General features: G+C 53.0%; 2 protein-coding genes across 6 annotated transcripts in view; one reads left to right on the top strand and one right to left on the bottom strand.

The window, feature by feature from the left end:
• Positions 1-11,819, top strand: part of ADCY3 (adenylate cyclase 3) — a 28,032-nt gene extending 16,213 nt beyond the window's left edge. The window contains exons 11-18 of one of the 5 annotated variants that reach the window (XM_036405937.2): positions 511-779; positions 856-937; positions 3,941-4,099; positions 5,441-5,587; positions 6,751-6,864; positions 8,678-8,804; positions 8,895-9,019; positions 10,270-11,819. In XM_036405937.2, the coding sequence (XP_036261830.1) occupies positions 511-779; positions 856-937; positions 3,941-4,099; positions 5,441-5,587; positions 6,751-6,864; positions 8,678-8,804; positions 8,895-9,019; positions 10,270-10,455 (1,209 nt within the window). In that variant the 3' untranslated portion in view covers positions 10,456-11,819. The other 4 variants (XM_054518437.1, XM_054518440.1, XM_054518438.1 and 1 more) reach the window with 4 other exon arrangements.
• A 1,542-nt stretch (positions 11,820-13,361) lies between these two features.
• POMC (proopiomelanocortin) lies at positions 13,362-18,250 on the bottom strand. Its single transcript, XM_054518436.1, has 3 exons — positions 18,234-18,250; positions 17,645-17,687; positions 13,362-14,079 (listed from the first exon to the last, which is right to left on the bottom strand). The coding sequence occupies exons 1-3, from the start codon at positions 18,248-18,250 to the stop codon at positions 13,510-13,512; spliced, it is 630 nt and encodes a 209-aa protein (XP_054374411.1). The 3' UTR covers positions 13,362-13,509.
• Between the last annotated feature and the right edge of the window lie 1,132 nt (positions 18,251-19,382).

Here is a 19,382-nt window from a genome sequence, read left to right as displayed (position 1 = left end):
ATGGGACATCAGGGCCACCATGGGGTGGTGGCCATGAGGAGCACCCTCAGCATTGCAGCTCCATCACCCTGGTGTCCATGGTGGCCACCACGTCCCCACACTGACCCTCTCCCCGTGTCCCCAGCTCGCCTGCCACCGCCACCGCTGGGTGGTGACCAACGGCACCTCGGGGCCACCATGGGGTGGTGGCCAGTGGGACATTGGGGCCACCATGGGGTGGTGGCCAGTGGGACATCAGTGTCACCATGGGGTGGTGGCCTTGAGGAGCACCCTCAGCATTGCAGCTCCATTGCCCTGGTGTCCATGGTGGCCACCGTGTCCCCATGTCCACAGCTCAGCTGCCATGGGGACCATGGGGTGGTGACAAGTGGGACCTCGGGGCCACCATGGGGTGGTGACCAATGGGACATCAGTGTCACCATGGGGTGGTGGCCTTGAGGAGCACCCTCAGCATTGCAGCTCCATGGTGGCCACCGTGTCCCCACACTGACCCTCTCCCCATGTCCCCAGCTCGCCTGCCACCGCCACCGCTGGGTGGTGACCAACGGCACCTCGGGGCCACCTCGCGGCGGCGGCGGCGGCGGCTGCGCCGACCACCCCAAGTACTTCAGCTACATCGCCCTGCTGGCCCTGGTGGCCACCGTGATGCTGGTCCAGGTGAGCCACATGGTCAAGCTGACCCTCATGGTGCTCATCACCGCCGCCACCGGCGCCGTCAACTTCTCCGCCTGGGGACCCATCTTCGACCACTACGACCGGCGGCGCGGCCAGCCCAGCTCGTAAGGAGGGGACGGGGACGGGGACGGGGACGGGGACGGGGACCGGAGTTCCGTGACCCGCGTGATCTCGTGGCAGGTCGGTGCTGGTGCCCTCCAAGTACTCCATGACCGCCATGATCTTCGTGGTGATGCTCAGCTTCTACTACTTCTCGCGGCACGTGAGTGGCCAGGCCGGAAAGGTCTCCTTCCCGCCCCGTTCCTTCCTCTTCCTCCCCGTTCCTTCCTCTTCCTCCCCTTTCCTTCCTCTTCCTCCCCTTTCCTTCTTCTTCCTTCCTTTTCCTTCTTTTTCCTTCCTTTTCCTTCTTTTTCCTTCCTTTTCCTTCCTTTCTCTTCTTACTTTTCTTCCTTCCTCCTCTTACCTCTCCTTCCCACCCTTTTCCTTCTTCTTCCTCCCTTTTCCTTCCTCGTCCTTCCTCTTCCTCCCCTTTCCTTCTTCTTCCTTCCTTTTCCTTCTTTTTCCTCCTCTTGCCTCCCCTTCCCTCCCTTTTCCTCCTTCTTCCTCCCCTTTCCTTCTTCTTCCTCCCTTTTCCTTCTTCTTCCTCCTTTTTCCTTCCTTTCTCTTCTTACTTTTCTCCCTTCCCCCTCTTACCTCTCCTTCCCGCCCTTTTCCTTCTTCTTCCTCCCCTTTCCTTCTTCTTCCTTCCTTTTCCTTCTTCTTCCTCCTTTTTCCTTCCTTTCTCTTCTTCCTTCCTCCTCTTGCCTCTCCTTCCCTCCCTTTTCCTTCTCCTTCCTTTCTTTTCCTGCCCTTTCTTCCCCTTCCCTTCCTTTCTTTTCCTTCTTTTTCCTTCCTTTTTCTTCCTTTTCCTTCTTATTTGTCCTTTTCCTCCCTTTCCCTTCCTTTTCCTCCTCTTACGTCTCTTTCTCTCCCTTTTCCTTCTCCTTCCTTCTTTTGCTTCCTTTTTTGCCCCTTCTTCCCCCTTCTTTTTTTTTTCCTTCTTTTTCCTTCATTTCCCCTTCCTTTTCCACCTTCTTCCGTCTTTTTCCTTCCTTTTCCTGCCTTCTCTTCTCTTTCTCTTCCTTTTCCTCCTCTTTCCTCTCCTTCCCTCCCTTTTCCTTCTTCTTCTTTCATTTTCCTGCCTTTTCTTCCTCTCTCCTCCTCTTTCCTCTCCTTCCCTCCATTCTCCTGCTTCTTCCGCATTTTTCCTTCTTTTCCTGCCCTTTCTTCCCTTCCCCTTCTTTTTCCTCCTCTCCCCTCTCCTTTGCTCCCCTTCCTTTTCCTTCCCTCGCTTTTCCACCCTTTTCCCCCTTTTTCTTCATTTTTCCTCCCTAAATCCCTTCCCCTGATTCCCTAAATCCCTTCCCGGATCCCCTGGAAGCTCCAAGGCCCCTGGATTTATCCCAGCCCCAGCTTTTCCAAGGAAACTCCCAAAGGGTTTTCCAGCCACCACCAATTCTGGGAAACACCCTCATCCCATAATGCCACAATCCCATAATGCCACAATCCCATAATGCCACAATCCCATGATCCCACAATCCCATGATTCCACAATCCCATGATCCCACAATCCCATGATTCCACAATCCCATAATGCCACAATCCCATGATCCCACAATCCCATGATCCCACAATCCCATGATCCCTGTGGAAGATGGACACCTAGGACCAGAAGGAGCACATCTCCATTATCCCATAATCCCATTATCTCATTATCATATCATTATCTCATTATCCCATGATCCCACAATCCCATAATGCCACAATCCCATGATCCCACAATCCCATGATCCCTGTGGAAGGTGGACACCTAGGACCAGAAGGAGCACATCTCCATTATCCCATAATCCCATTATCTCATTATCATATCATTATCTCATTATCCCATTATCCCATCATACCAACATCCCACAATCCGACAATTCCCACAATTCCCAGCAATTCCCACAGCGTTCATTCCCAGGTGGAGAAGCTGGCGCTGTTCCTGTGGAAGATCGACGTCCATGACCAGAAGGAGCGCGGCTCCATCATCCCAATATCCCATCATCCCATCAATCCACAAATACCATTCCACAATCCCACAGTCCCACAATCCCGAATTCCCACAATTCCCAGGAATTCCCACAGCGTTCATTCCCAGGTGGAGAAGCTGGCGCGGACGCTGTTCCTGTGGAATATCGATGTCCATGACCAGAAGGAGCACGGCTCCATCATCCAACCCCATCATCCCACAATCCCACCATCCCAATATCCCATCATCCCATCAATCCACAAATCCCATAGTCCCAGGAATTCCCACAAATCCCAGGTGGAGAAGCTGGCGCGGATGCTGTTCCTGTGGAAGATCCATGTTCATGGCCAGAAGGAGCACGGCTCCATCATCCCATTATCCCACCATCCTACAAATCCCATTCCACAATCCGACAATTCCCACAATTCCCAGGAATTCCCACAGCGTTCATTCCCAGGTGGAGAAGCTGGCACGGACGCTGTTCCTGTGGAAGATCCATGTCCATGACCAGAAGGAGCGCGGCTCCATCATCCAACCCCATCATCCCACAATCCCACCATCCCAATATCCCATCATCCCATCAATCCACAAATCCCATTCCACAATCCCACAGCCCCAGGAATTCCCACAAATCCCAGGTGGAGAAGCTGGTGCGGACGCTGTTCCTGTGGAAGATCCATGTTCATGGCCAGAAGGAGCGCGGCTCCATCATCCCATCATCCCATTATCCCACCATCCCATTATCCCATCATCCCACCATCCCATTATCCCACTATCCTACAAATCCCATTATCCCACCATCCCACAAATCCCATTCCACAATCCGACAATTCCCACAATTTCCAGGAATTCCCACAGCGTTCATTCCCAGGTGGAGAAGCTGGCACGGACGCTGTTGTTATGCAAGACCAATGTTCATGGCCAGAAGGAGCACGGCTCCATCATCCCAATATCCCATTATCCCACAATCCCATCATCCCAATATCCCATTATCCCCCATCTCACAATCCCACAATCCCACAATTCCCACAATTCCCAGCAATTCCCACAATTCCCAGGTGGAGAAGCTGGCGCGGACGCTGTTCCTGTGGAAGATCGACGTCCATGACCAGAAGGAGCACGGCTCCATCATCCCAATATCCCATCATCCCACAATCCCATCATCCCACAAATCCCAGAAATCCCACAATTCCCAGAAATTCCCACAATTCCCAGGTGGAGAAGCTGGCGCGGACGCTGTTCCTGTGGAAGATCGACGTCCATGACCAGAAGGAGCGCGTCTCCGAGATGCGCCGCTGGAACGAGGCCCTGGTGGCCAACATGCTGCCCGAGCATGTGGCCCGGCACTTCCTGGGCTCCAAAAAACGGGACGAGGTCGGTGTTCCCGCTTTTCCGGGCGGCGTTCCCGCTTTTCCGGGTGGTTCCCACATTCCCGGCATTCCTTGGGTGGGATCCATGGAGCTTCAATCCCATCCCATTCCAGCTGAAGATCCAGGGATCTTCAATTCCATCCCAGGTGGCTCCAACCTTTCCTTGGATGCTGCCGGGGATTCTCTGGGAATTCCAGCCCGGCTGGGAATTCCTTCCCAAATTTCTTCCGCTTTTCCCAGGGAATTCCCTCCATTCCCAGCTCTCCCAGCCTGGCGTTGGATCCATCCCCATCCCAGCGCCTCTCCGGGGAGGAATTTTGGGAATTCCCTGGGAATTCGGGTCTCCCTTCCCTTTTCCATCCCCAAATTCCATAAAAATCCCTTGGGATGGATCCTGGAGCCCAAAATCCTGGAATTCCATGGATGGGATCCATGGATTTTCAATCCCATCCCATTCCAACCCCTGACTCCTCTCCGGGAAGGAATTTTGGGAATTCCCTGGGAACTGGGGACTCCAGGAAGGGTCTCCCTTCCCTTTTCCATCCCCAAAAATTCCATAAAAATCCCTTGGGATGGATCCTGAGTGTCCTTGATCCCAGAATCCTAGAATTCTTGGGATGGGATCCAGGGACCCTCAATCCCATCCCGTTCCCACCACACAATCCCAGGGTGCTCCAACCTTTCCTTGGACACTCCCAGGGATCCAGAAAAAACCAATGGCCAATAACCAATAATCAATAACTGATATCGGTGCGCTCCTGGGGTGGAATTCCCGGCATTCCAAGGAGCTGCACAGCCAATCGTACGAGGAGATCGGGGTGATGTTTGTGTCACTGCCCAACCAATAACCCATAATCCATTACCCATAACCAATAATCAATACCCAATACCCAATAATCAATAACGGATATTGGTGCATTCCCAGGAGCTGTACAGCCAATCGTACGAGGAGATCGGGGTGATGTTCGCGTCGCTGCCCAACCCATAACCAATAACGTACAACCAATAACCCACAACCAATAACCCATACCCAATACCCAATAATCAATAACGGATATTGGTGCATTCCCAGGAGCTGTACAGCCAATCCTACGAGGAGATCGGGGTGATGTTCACATCGCTGCCCAACCCATAACAAATAACCCATAACCGATAACCAATAATCAATACCCAATAATCAATAACGGATATTGGTGCATTCCCAGGAGCTGTACAGCCAATCCTACGAGGAGATCGGGGTGATGTTCACATCGCTGCCCAACCCATAACCAATAACCGATAACCCATAACCGATAACCCATAACCGATAACCAATAATCAATAATGGATATTGGCGCATTCCCAGGAGCTGTACAGCCAATCGTACGAGGAGATCGGGGTGATGTTCGCGTCGCTGCCGAACTTCGCGGATTTCTACACGGAGGAGAGCATCAACAACGGCGGCATCGAGTGCCTGCGCTTCCTCAACGAGATCATCTCCGACTTCGACGCGGTAAGGAGCAGCGCCCGGAATTCCGCACCGAGACCAGGATGGCCCGGGTGGGGTCACGGTGGGAATCGCGGAGAACGTCCAGGTGGGGATCACACCAGGAATGGTGGGGAATGTTCAAGTGGGGTCACACCGGGAATCGTGGGGAACGCCCAGGTGGGATCCCACCAGGAATTGTGGGGAACGTCCAGGTGGGATCAGACTGGGAATCAGGGGGAAGATCCAGGTGGGATCACAGTGGGAATCACGGGGAATGTCCAGGTGGGATCAGACCATGAGTTACGGGGAATGTCCAGGTGGAATCACAGCAGGAATCGTGGGGAATGTCCAGGTGGGATTGCAGAGGGAATTGTAGGGAATATCCAGGTGGGAATCATGGGGGAATGTCCAGCTGGGAATAGACTGGGAACTGGGGGGAATGTCCAGGTGGGATCACACCAGGAATCATTGGGGAACCTCCAGGTGGGATCATGGTAGGAATCATGGGAATGTCCAGGTGGGATCACACTGGGAATCACGGGGAGTGTCCAGGTGGGAATCATGGGAACATCCAGTGGGATCACATGGGGAATAACTGGGAATATCCAGGTGGGATCACAGTGGGAATCATGGGGAATGCCCAGGTGGGATCACACTGGGAATCATGGGGACATCCAGGTGGGACAGGGAACATTCAGCTGGGATCACACCAGGACTTGTGGGGAATGTCCAAGTGGGGTCACAGCGGGAATCAAGGGGAAGGTCCAGGTGGGATCACACTGGGAATCGTGAGGAACGTCCAGTCAGGAATCATGGGGAATAAATGTCCAGGTGGGGATCACACCGGGAATCGTGGGGAATGTCTAATCTGGAATATTGGGGAATAAATATTGAGGTGGGATCACACTGGGAATCACGGGGAGTGTCCAGGTGGGATCCCACCAGGAATTGTGGGGAATGTCCAGGTGGGATCATGGTGGGAATCACGGGGAATGTCCAGGTGGGAATCATGGGGAATGTCCAGGTGGGATCATGGTGGGAATCACAGGAACATCCAGGTGGGATCACACTGGGAATCACGGGAACATCCAGATGGGACAGGGACCATCCAGGTGGGACCCCTGGGACCATCCAGGTGGGACCCCTGGGACCATCCAGGTGCGATCCCGGTTCCGTGTCGTTCCCAGCTCCTGGACGAGCCCCAGTTCCGCTGCATCACCAAGATCAAGACCATCGGCAGCACCTACATGGCCGCCTCCGGGGTGACGCCCGACGCCGGCGCCAACGGATTCGGAGCCAAGGTCAGCCCGGGATCCCACCTTGGGACACCCCCGGGGACCTGGGCATGGGGTCCTTCCTCCTGGTGTCCCATCCTTGTGTCCCATCTCCATGTCCCATCATCCCAGTGTCCCATCCCCATGTCCCCAAATCCATTTCCCATCTCCATGTCCCATCATCCCAGTGTCCCATCCCCATGTCCCATCTCCCATCTCCCAGTCCCTCCCCTTGTCCCATCCCCATGTCCCATGTCCATGTCCCATCTCCATGTCCCATCTCCGTGTCTTATCCCTGTGTCCCATGTCCACATCCCATCATCTCCATGTCCCATCACAATGTCCCCAGCTCCAGGTCCCATCTCAATATCCCATTGTCTCCATTTCCCATCTCCATGCCCCGTCATCTCCATGCCCCGTCATCTCCATGCCCCGTCATCTCCATGTCCCATCATCTCCATGTCTCATCTCCATCTCCACATCCCATCCCAATGTCCCATCATCTCCATGTCCCATCCCAATGTCCCATGCCAATATCTCATTGTCTCCATTTCCCATCCCGATATCCCATTGTCTCCATTTCCCATCTCCATGTCCCATCATCTCCATGTCCCATCCCAATGTCCCCAAATCCATGTCCCATCTCCATCTCCAATCTCCATCTCCCGTCTCTGTGTCCCATCATCTCTATGTCCCATGTCCATGTCCCGTCTCCAGGTCCCATCCCAATGTCCCATCATCTCCAGGTCCCATCATCTCCATGCCCCATCCCTGTCCCATCCCAATATCCTATTGTCTCCATGTCCCATCATCTCCATGTCCCATCATCTCCAGGTCCCTTCTCCATCTCCATGCCCCATCCCCACGTCCCACCTCCATCTCCGCATCCCATTTCCATCTCCACGTCCCTTTGTCCCATCATCTCCGTGCCCCATCCCCACATTCCACCTCCATCCCCGTGTCCCACCTCCATCCCCATGTCCCATCTCCATGTCCCATTCCCATGTCCCATCATCCCCATGTCCCACCTCCATCTCAATGTCCCATCTCAATGCCCCATCCCTGTGTCCCACCTCCATCTCTGTGTCCCATCATCCCCATGTCCCACCTCCATCTCTGTGTCCCATCATCTCCGTGTCCCATCCCTGTGTCCCACCTCCATCTCCACATCCCACCTCCATCTCTGTGTCCCATCATCCCTGTGTCCCACCTCCATCTCTGTGTCCCATCATCTCCGTGTCCCATCCGTGTCCCACCTCCATCTCCACGTCCCACCTCCATCTCTGTGTCCCGTCATCTCCATGTCCCATCCCCATGTCCCACCTCCATCTCAATGTCCCATCTCCATGCCCCATCCCCGTGTCTCACCTCCATCTCCACGTCCCACCTCCATCTCAGTGTCCCATCTCCACACCCCATCTCCACGTCCCACCTCCATCTCCACGTGCCACCTCCATCTCTGTGTCCCATCATCTCCATGCCCCATCCCTGTGTCCCACCTCCATCTCAATGTCCCATCTCCATGCCCCATCCCCATGTCCCACCTCCATCTCCGTGTCCCATCTCCATCCCCGTGTCCCACCTCCATCTCTGTGTCCCATCATCTCCATGCCCCATCCCTGTGTCCCACCTCCATCTCCACGTCCCACCTCCATCTCCACGTCCCACCTCCATCTCAATGTCCCATCTCCATCCCCGTGTCCCACCTCCACGCCCCATCCCCGTGTCCCACCTCCATCTCCACATCCCACCTCCCATGCCACCGCCCCGTTTCCCTTCTCCCACCACCCGGGGACGCCGGGAACGCCGGGTGGTGGCCGATTCCCGGGATTTCCGGCAGAAGGAGCCGCGCTCGGAGAAGGAGCGCTGGCAGCACCTGGCCGACCTGGCCGACTTCGCGCTGGCCATGAAGGTGACGCTGATGAACATCAACTACCAGTCCTTCAACAACTTCATGCTGCGCATAGGCAAGTCCGGGAACGCTGGGGATTCCGGGGATTCCGGGAATTCTGGGAATTCCGGAATGTTCCGGGCGTGATCCGTGTCCCTCCGGGCAGGGATGAACAAGGGGGCGGTGCTGGCCGGCGTCATCGGGGCCCGCAAGCCCCACTACGACATCTGGGGCAACACGGTGAACGTGGCCAGCAGGATGGAGTCCACCGGAGTCATGGGCAACATCCAGGTGGGACCATGGGGGACATCCAGGTGGGACCATGGGGGACGTCCAGGTGGGATCAGACCAGGAATCTTGGGAATATCCAGGTGGGATCATGGGGAACGTCCAGGTGGGACCATGGAGGACGTCCAGGTGGGACCATGGGGAAGATCCAGGTGGGATCATGGGGGACGTCCAGGTGGGACTATGGGGGATGTCCAGATGGGATCATGGGGAACATCCAGGTGGGACCATGGGCGACATCCAGGTGGGATCATGGGGAGCGGCCAGGTGGGACCATGGGGAACGTTCAAGTGGGATCAGACCAGGAATCTTGGGAACATCCAGGTAGGACCATGGGGAATGTCCAGGTGGGACCATGGGGAAGATCCAGGTGGGATCGTGGGGAACATCCAGGTGGGATCGTGGGGAACATCCAGGTGGGATCATGGGGGACGTCCAGGTGGGACCATGGGGGACGTCCAGGTGGGATCATGGGGAACATCCAGGTGGGATTGTGGGGAACATCCAGGTGGGATCAGACCAGGAATCCTGGGAACATCCAGGTGGGTTCATGGGGAACATCCAGGCGGGACCATGGGGAACATCCAGGTGGGACCATGGGGGATGTCCAGGTGGGATCATGGGGAACATCCAGGTGGGACCATGGGGAACATCCAGGTGGGATTAGACCAGGAATCCTGGGAACATCCAGGTGGGTTCATAGGGGACATTCAGGTGGGATCAGACCAGGAATCCTGGGAACATCCAGGTGGGATCATGGGGGACGTCCAGGTGGGACCATGGGGAACATCCAGGTGGGATCATGGGGAACGTTCAGGTGGGATCAGACCAGGAATCCTGGGAACATCCAGGTGGGATCATGGGGAACGTCCAGGTGGGACCTCACCAGGGGTTTCACTGGGAATTCAGGACTCCAGGAAGGGTCTCCCTTCCCTTTTCCATCCCCCAATTCCATAAAAACCCCTTGGGATGGATCCTGAGTGTCCTGGATCCCAGAATCCCGGAATGGTTTGGGATGGGATCCATGGACCTTCAATCCCATCCCATTCCCACCCCCGATCCCAAACCTCTCCAACCTTTCCTTGCTCGATCCAGAGTGATCCTCTGGGAATCCCAAACCCTCCCAGGAATTTCCCCTCGGAATTTCCCCCCCAGCTCCGCTTCCTCCCTCACCCCGGGAGCTCTCCTTCGCTTTTTCCCGGCAGGAACACCCCCCAAATTCCCGATTTTTGTTCCCGTTCCCTCGCCTCCAGGTGGTGGAGGAGACGCAGCAGATCCTGAAGGAGTACGGGTTCCGCTTCGTGCGCCGCGGCGCCGTCTACGTCAAGGGCAAAGGGGAGCTCCTCACCTTCTTCCTGAAGGGCCGCGAGAAACCCGGAGCGCCCCTCGGAGCCGCCGCCGCCGTCCCCCTGCCCCACCAGGTGCTGGAGAATTCCTGAGGATTCCTCGGGAATCTCCAACGGGATCCCCACCCCGACCCGGAGGGCGTTTTTTTTGGGGGTTTTTAATTCCGTGGAAAAGAGGGAAAGGCGGATCCGGGTTTTTCTCCCCGGCCCCGGGGTTTTCCCGTTGGGCGGGAACGGCGGACTCGGAGCGGTGGCGGCGATTCCAGGAGATCCAAACTCAGGGATGGTTGGGAGGACTCCGCGCCTTGTGTGTTCCAGATCCATAAATTTTGTCGGAGAAGAGACGGGTTTGCGTTTGTGCCCCGCGGCCGGGATCGGGATTGGGGTCGGGATCGGGAATGGGGTCGGGATCGGGGTCAGGAACCGGATCAGAATCAGGATTGGAATTGGGATTGAGGCTGGGATCAGGATTGAGATCCGTATTGGGATCGGGATTGGAATCGGGATTGGGACTGGGATTGGAAACGGGATCAGAATCAGGATCAGAATTGGGGTTTGGATCAGGATTGGGATCAGAATTAGGATCAGGATTAGAATCAGGATTGGGGTTGGGGTTGAGATTGGGGTTGGGTCAGGATTGGGATGGGGCCAGGGCTTGGAATTGGGATCAAGATTGAGACTGTGATCGGAATCTAGATCTGGATTGGGATCGGGATCAAGATCCACATCAGAATTGGGATCGGGATGAGGATTGGGATCGGGATGAGGATTGGGATCAGAATCAGGACTGGGATTGGGATCAGGACTGGGATAAGGATTGAGACTGGGGTCAGAATCCACATCCAGATTGGGATTGGGATCCACATCGGGATTGAAATCAGAAATGGGATCAGAATCAGGATCAGGATCGGAATCGGGATTGAGATCCGTATTGGGATTGGGATTGGAATCAGGATCGAGGTTGGGATCGGAATTGGAGTTTGGAAATGGGATCAGAATCAGAATTGGAATCAGGGTTGGGATTGGGATTGGGATTGGGATGGGGCCAGGGCTTGGAATTGGGGTTGGGATTGGGATCAAGATTGAGACTGGGATCAGGATCCAGATCTGGATTGGGATTGGGATCCACATCGGGATTGAAATCAGAATTGGGATCAGGATTGGGATTGGGATCAGGATCGGGATCGGGATTGGCATCAGGATCAGGATTGGAATCCGGAACCCGACCCCCCTCAGCACAGCCCCATCCCGGAGGGGTTTTTTGGGTTTTTTTTTAATTCCGTGGAAAAGAGGGAAAGGCGGATCCGGGTTTTTCTCCCCGGCCCCGGGGTTTTCCCGTTGGGCGGGAACGGCGGACTCGGAGCGGTGGCGGCGATTCCAGGAGATCCAAACTCAGGGATGGTTGGGAGGACTCCGCGCCTTGTGTGTTCCAGATCCATAAATTTTGTCGGAGAAGAGACGGGTTTGCGTTTGTGCCCCGCGGCCGGGATCGGGATCGGGGTCGGGAATGGGGTCGGGAACGGGAACGGAAATGGGATCAATATCAGAATCAGGATTGGGGTTGGGATCGGGATTGGGATTAAGAATGGGATCAGGATTGGGATTGGGATTGGAAATGGGATCAGGAATTAGGATTGGGATTGGGATCAGAATCCTGATCGGAATTGGAATGGGGATTGGGGTTGGAATCGGGATCCGAATCAGAATTGGGATCGGGATTGGGTTCGGAATAAGGACCAGGATCAGGATAAGGATTGGAAGTGGGATCGGGATCGGGATTGGGATCGGGATTGAGGTCCAGATTGGGATTGGGATCAGGACTGGGACCTGGATTGAGATTGGGATTGGAACTGGGATTGGGTTTGGGATCAGGATCGGGATTGGAATTGGGATCATGACTGGGAATGGAATTGGGATTAGCATCAGGACTGGAAACGGGATCGGGATCGGAATTGGAATTGTGATCTGAATTGGGATCGGGACTGGAATCAGGATCGGAATTGGAATCGGAATCGGAATTGAGATTAGGATCGAACTTGGATCAGGATGGGGAATGGGAATGGGATTGGAAATGGGATTAGGATCGGCATCAGGATCACAATTGGGATCGGGATTGGAATCAGAACTGGAATCAGAATCGGGATTGGGATTGGGATTGAGATCAGGATCGAACTTGGATCAGGATGGGGATGGGGTTTGGAATCAGAATCGGGATCGGGATCAGAATCAGGATCAGCTTTGGGATCGGGATCAGGATTAGGACGGGGATTGGGATCAAGATTGGGAATGGAGCCAGCATTAGGATCAGGATCGGGATTGGAATCAGGATCAGGATCGGGATGAGCACTGGGATTGGGATCGGGATGGGGATGGGGCCTGGAATAGGGATTGGGATCGGGATCAGAAGTGGAATCGGGACCAGGATTGGGATGAGAATCGGGATCAGGATGTGGGATTGGGAATGGGAATGGGATCGGGACTGGAATCAAAATCAGGGTCGGGATTGGAGTCGGAATTGGGACTGAGATTGGGATCGAACCGGGAATTATCTGGGAATTCCGGCCCAGCTGGGAATTCCTTCCCAAAATCCCCCCCTTTCCCCATGGAAATCCACTCCATGGCCCCACCCTTTTTTCCTCATGGGAAAACTTCCCGGAATTCCAACTCATTCCCTCATCCCAAAATTCCCCAACCCATTCCCAACCCCAGTTCCCGTTTTTTCCCCCTCCTCCACCTTCTCCCAGATTTTTCCGTTTGTTCGGGAATTTTCCATCCATAAAATTTTCCATTTTTTTCCCCCGCGAATTTCCCATCCTTTTTTTTTTTTTAAATTAATTTTTTTTTTTTTAATTTTTTTTTTTTTTACAATTTCTTCGGGAATTTTCCCCATCCCTCCTTCCCAACGTCTCCCACCGTCCCAAGAATTCCCAACCCGGGATCCGTCCCGCCAAGAATATTCCCAACCTGGGAATTCCCACCCCGCCGAATCCCCGGGAGGATCAATTTTTGTTTTTTTAATTAACGAGGACGGATTGGGCGCTAACGAGGGGAGGGGACAACACTACAGGGGCCGCGGATCCCGTGGGATTTTCCCGGGATTTTTTTTCCCGGGATTTTTTTTCCCGGGATTTTTCCGTGTTTTTCCCGTCACTGCCCGTCCTTGGAGAAGCTCTTCCCGATGGCGTTCTTGAAGAGCGTCACCAGCGGCGTCCGGATCCTCTCCGGGCTCATGAATCCCCCGTAACGCTTCTCCTTCCGGGAATTCCATGGGAATTTCGGGAACCCTTCCTCTTCCTCATCCTCCTCATCCTCCTCTTCCGTGGGTTCTTCCCTCCGGAATTCCAAGCGGGAATTCTCCTCCGACTCCTCCTCGGCGCCGTTGGGGTAAACCTTGACCGGCCTCCTCTTGCGCCCCACGGGTTTCCCCCACCGGAAGTGCTCCATGGAGTACGAGCGCTTCCCGTCCTTCCCCGAGTGCCGGAAAAACCCGGGAATTCCGCCCTCATTCCCCGGCCCCTTTTCCGCTTCCGCTTCCGCTTCCGCTTCCTCTCCCTGGCGTTTTCCGGGCTCGGTGGCGTTTTTCCGGCCGAACTGGTTCCACCGGAAGTGGCTCATGACGTAGCGCCGCAGGCCCTCGGAGAGCGGCTGGAATTGCCCGTTCCCGGGAAAAACCGGAGATTCCAGGGAAATCTGGGCCCGGCACGAGCCGGCGCACGCCTGCCACCGGGGCGGGGAGCGGGGAATCATTCCGGGGATTTGGGAACAGCCGGGATGGAATTCCCAACTTTTCGCGGCGTCGGGGGTAGATGGGGAGCGGGGAGGGGATTTGGGAGCCTTGTGGAAGCGGGAAAATTTTTGGCCGATCCCAAAAATTTGGGAATTCCCAAAAAAGTTTTGGGAGAAACCCCGTTGTGGGAAAGGGTTTGGGAATTCTCGGATTTGGGAATTCCATCCCGGACTCTTCCTGATGCTTGCATAGGGAATTCGGGACCTTTTGGAAGCAGAAAATTTGGGACGATTTGGAATTCGGGGCCCTCGGGAATTTGGGGAATTCCCGAATTTGGGATTCCCGGGAAAATCAAAAATTTCAAGAGAATCCAACGTGGGGAGGGGTTTGGGAATTCCCACTTTTCCTGTGTTGGGAAAAATTTGGGAATGGGGGATTTGGGACCATTATGGAAGCGGGAAAATTTCTGGCCGATCCCAAAAATTTGGGAATTCTCAAAAAAGTTTTGGGAGAAACCCCGTTGTGGGAAAGGATTTGGGAATTCTCGGATTTGGGAATTCCGGGATTTCCCAGGTTTTTTTTTGTGATCCTGGAGTTCGGGATTATTTGGGAATGGGGGACTTGGGACCATCTGGATGTGGGGAAAATTTGGAATTCTGGATCCTTTAGAATTTGGGGAATTCCCGAATTTGGGATTCCCGGGAAAACCAAAAATTTAGAGAGAATCCCACGTGGGGAGGGATTTGGGAATTCCCACTTTTCCTGTGTTGGGAAAAATTTGGGAATGGGGGATTTAGGACCCTTTTGGAAGCGGGAAAATTTGAGCCAATTCTGGAATTCGGGGCCCTCGGGAATTTGGGAGGATCCCACGTCGGGAGGGATTTGGGAATTCCCAAATTTGGGAATTCTGGGATGGAATTCCCGCTTTTTTTTTGTGATCCCGGAGTTCGAGATTATTTGGGAATGGGGGACTTGGGGCCATCTGGGACCAAGTGGGAAAATTTGGAATTCGGGGCCCTCGGGAATTTGGGTATTCCCAGGAAAACCAAAAAAATTTGGAGAGAATCCCACGTGGGGAGGGATTTGGGAATTCCCACCTTTCCTGTGTTGGGAAAAATTTGGGAATGGGGGATTTGGGACCATTATGGAAGCGGGAAAATTTTTGGCCGATCCCAAAAATTTGGGAACTCCCAAAAAAGTTTTGGGAGAAACCCCGTTGCGGGAAAGGGTTTGGGAATTCTCGGATTTGGGAATTGCGGGATTTCCCAGGTTTTTTTTTGTGATCCTGGAGTTCGGGATTATTTGGGAATGGGGGACTTGGGACCATCTGGATGTGGGGAAAATTTGGAATTCGGGATCGTTTAGAATTTGGGGAATTCCTGAATTTGGGATTCCCGGGAAAACCAAAAATTTTCAGAGAATCCCACGTGGGGGAGGGATTTGGAAATTCCCACTTTTCCTGTGTTGGGAAAAATTTGGGAATGGGGGATTTGGGACCCTTTTGGAAGCGGAAAATTTGGGCCAATTATGGAATTCGGGGCCCTCGGGAATTTGGGAGGATCCCACGTCGGGAGGGATTTGGGAATTCCCAAATTTGGGAATTCTGGGATGGAATTCCCGCTCTTTTTTGTGATCCCGGAGTTCGGGATTATTTGGGAATGGGGGACTTGGGACCATCTGGAAGCGGGGAAAATTTGGGATAATTTGGGACCCTCGGGAATTTGGGGAATTCCCGAATTTGGGAATCCCGGGAAAACCAAAAATTTGGAGAGAATCCCACGTGGGGGAGGGATTTGGGAATTCCCAAATTTGGGGATTTTTTGGAGGGGGAAATTTCGGGATCTATGGGATTTGATCCCAAGAATTCTCTGGGAAAATTCCCATTCCCAAATCCCTCAATTATTTTGTGACTTTTGCAATTTGATCCCCAAAAAAAATCCCTGGGAAAATTCCCCTTCCCAGCCCTCCTCCTCCATTCCCCATTCCCCCCAAATCCCCCAAATCCCAAAATCCCCAATCCCCAAGCTCCAAACCCTAAATCCCAAATCCCTGATCCTGAACCCGACAAAACCCCCAAATCCCAAACCCACCAAATCCCAAAAACCCCAAATCCCCAAAACCCCAAAGTTTTACCAGAATTCCGGCCTCGTTCCCGAGTTCCCGGCATTGGGAATTCCCCAATTCCGAAAACTCCAACTCCCAAATCCCCAAAACCCCAAATCCCAAAAACCCCAAACCTCAAAACCCCAAAATCCCAAACCCCAAATCCCAAAACCCTAAAACCACCAAACCCCAAAAACTCCAAATCCCAAAACCACTTAACCCCAAACCCCCAAAATCCCAAACTCCAAAAACCGCAAACCCCAAATCCCCACATCCTTCTATTTTTTGGGATTTTTGGGATTTGAATCCCAAATCCTAAACCCCAAATCCCAAAACCCCAAATCCCAAAAACCCCAAAGCCCAAAAACCCAAATCCCAAATCTCAAATTCCAAAACCCCAAAGCCCAAAACCCCAAAACCCCAAAGTTTACCGGAATTCCGGCCTCGTTGCTGAGTTCCCGGCACTGGGAATTCCCCAATTCCCAAACCCCAAATCCGCAATTCCAAAACCCCAAATCCCAAAAACTCCAAATACCAAAACCCCAAACCCCAAAACCCCAAAATCCCAAACCCCAAAAACCACAAACCCCAAATAACCAAATCCTTCTATTTTTTGGGATTTTTGGGATCTGAATCCCAAATCCTAAACCCCAAATCCCAAAACCCCAAATCCCAAAAACCCCAAACCCCAAAAACCCCAATTCCCAAAGCCCAAAAACCCAAATCCCAAATCTCAAATTCCAAAACCCCAAAGCCCAAAACCCCAAACCCCAACCCTTTACCGGAATTCCGGCCTCATTGCCGAGTTCCCGGCATTGGGAATTCCCCAATTCCCAAACCCCAAATCCCCAAAACCCCAAACCCCAAAAACCCCAAACCCCCCAAATCCCAAAAACTCCAAATACCAAAACCACCAAACCCCAAACCCCAAAACCCCAAAATCCCAAACCCCAAAAACCACAAACCCCAAATAACCATATCCTTCTATTTTTTTGGGATTTTTGGGATCTGAATCCCAAATCCTAAACCCCAAACCCCCAAACCCCCAAACCCAAAACCCCAAACCCCAAAACCCCAAACCCCAAAACGCCAAACCTTTACCAAAATTCCGGCCTCGTTCCCGAGTTCCCGGCACTGGGAATTCCCCAATTCCCAAATCCCCAATTCCCAAACCCCAAAACCCCAAACCCCAAAATCCCAAACCCCAAAACCCCAAAATCTCCAATTCCCAAAATCCCAAACCCCAAAACCCCAAAACCCCAAAACCCCAAACCCCAAAACCCCAAAATCCCAAACCCTGAATCCCCAAATCCTTCTATTTATTGGGATTTTGGGGATTTGAATCCCAAATCCTAAACCCCAAATCCCAAAACCCCAAAACCCCAAATCCCAATCCCCAAATCCCAAAACCCCAAATCCCAAAATACCAAACCCCAAACCCCAACCCTTTACCAGGATTCCGGCCTCATTACTGAGTTCCCGGCACTGGGAATTCCTCAATTCCCAAATCCCAAAAACCCCAAAACCCCAAATCTCAAAAACCCCAAAAACCCCAAAAACCCCAAACCCCAAAAACCCCAAAATCCCCAATTCCCCAATCCCCAAATCCCAAAACCCCAAACCCCCAAAACCCCAAACCCTGAATCCCCAAATCCTTCTATTTATTGGGATTTTTGGGATTTGAATCCCAAATCCTAAACCCCAAATCCCAAAACCCCAAAACCCCAAATCCCAATCCCCAAATCCCAAAACCCCAAATCCCAAATCCCCAAACCCCAAACCCCAACCCTTTACCAGGATTCCGGCCTCATTACTGAGTTCCCGGCACTGGGAATTCCCCAATTCCCAAACCCCAAATCCCCAAAACCCCAAATCCCAAAACCTCCAAATATCAAAACCACCAAACCCCAAACCCCAAAACCCCAAAACCCCAAACCCTGAATCCCCAAATCCTTCTATTTTTTGGGATTTTGGGATCTGAATCCCAAATCCTAAACCCCAAATCCCAAAACCCCAAATCCCCAAAACCCCAAAGTTTTACCAGGATTCCGGCCTCATTCCCGAGTTCCCGGCATTGGGAATTCCCCAATTTCCAAACCCCAAATAGCAAAAACCCCAAACCCCAAATCCCAAATACCAAATCCCAAAACCCCAAACCCCAAAGTTTTACCAGAATTCCGGCCTCGTTCCCGAGTTCCGGCATTGGGAATTCCCCAATTCCGAAAACTCCAACTCCCAAATCCCCAAAACCCCAAAACCCCAAATCCCAAAAACCCCAAACCTCAAAACCCCAAAATCCCAAACCCCAAAATCCCAAAACCCTAAAACCACCAAAGCCCAAAAACTCCAAATCCCAAAACCACCAAACCCCAAACCCCCAAAATCCCAAACTCCAAAAACCGCAAACCCCAAATCCCCAAATCCTTCTATTTTTTGGGATTTTTGGGATTTGAATCCCAAATCCTAAACCCCAAATCCCAAAACCCCAAATCGCAAAAACCCCAAACCCCAAAACCCCCAAATCCCAAAGCCCAAAAACCCAAATCCCAAATCTCAAATTCCAAAACCCGAAAGCCCAAAACCCCAAATTCCGACCCTTACCGGAATTCCGGCCTCGTTGCCGAGTTCCCGGCACTGGGAATTCCCCAATTCCCAAACCCCAAATCCGCAATTCCAAAACTCCAAATCCCAAAAACCCCAAAACCCCAAATCCCCAAATCCCAAAACCCCGAACCCCAAATCCCTGAACCCCAAAACCCCAAAAACCCCAAAAACCCCAAAAACCCCAAAATCTCCAATTCCCAAAACCCCAAACACCAAAACCCCAAAACTCCAAACCCTGAATCCCCAAATCCTTCTATTTCTTGGGATTTTTGGGATTTGAATCCCAAATCCTAAACCCCAAACCCCAAAACCCCAAAACCCCCAAATCCCAAAATGCCAAACCCCAAACCCCAACCCTTTACCAGGATTCCAGCCTCGTTGCCGAGTTCCCGACACTGGGAATTCCCGAAATCCCAAACCCCAAATCCCCAATTCCAAAACCCCAAATCCCAAAAACCCCAAAACCCCAAATCCCAAAAACCCCAAAACCCCAAACCTCAAAATCCCCAATTCCCAAAACCCCAAACCCCAAAACCCCCAAATCCTCCTATTTATTGGGATTTTTGGGATTTGAATCCCAAACCCC

The sequence above is a fragment of the Molothrus ater genome, unplaced genomic scaffold, assembly GCF_012460135.2.
Source record: "Molothrus ater isolate BHLD 08-10-18 breed brown headed cowbird unplaced genomic scaffold, BPBGC_Mater_1.1 matUn_MA215, whole genome shotgun sequence".
Taxonomy (NCBI): domain Eukaryota; kingdom Metazoa; phylum Chordata; class Aves; order Passeriformes; family Icteridae; genus Molothrus; species Molothrus ater.
Note: the sequence above shows the minus strand (reverse complement) of the source record. Positions and strands in the feature narration are given on the sequence as shown.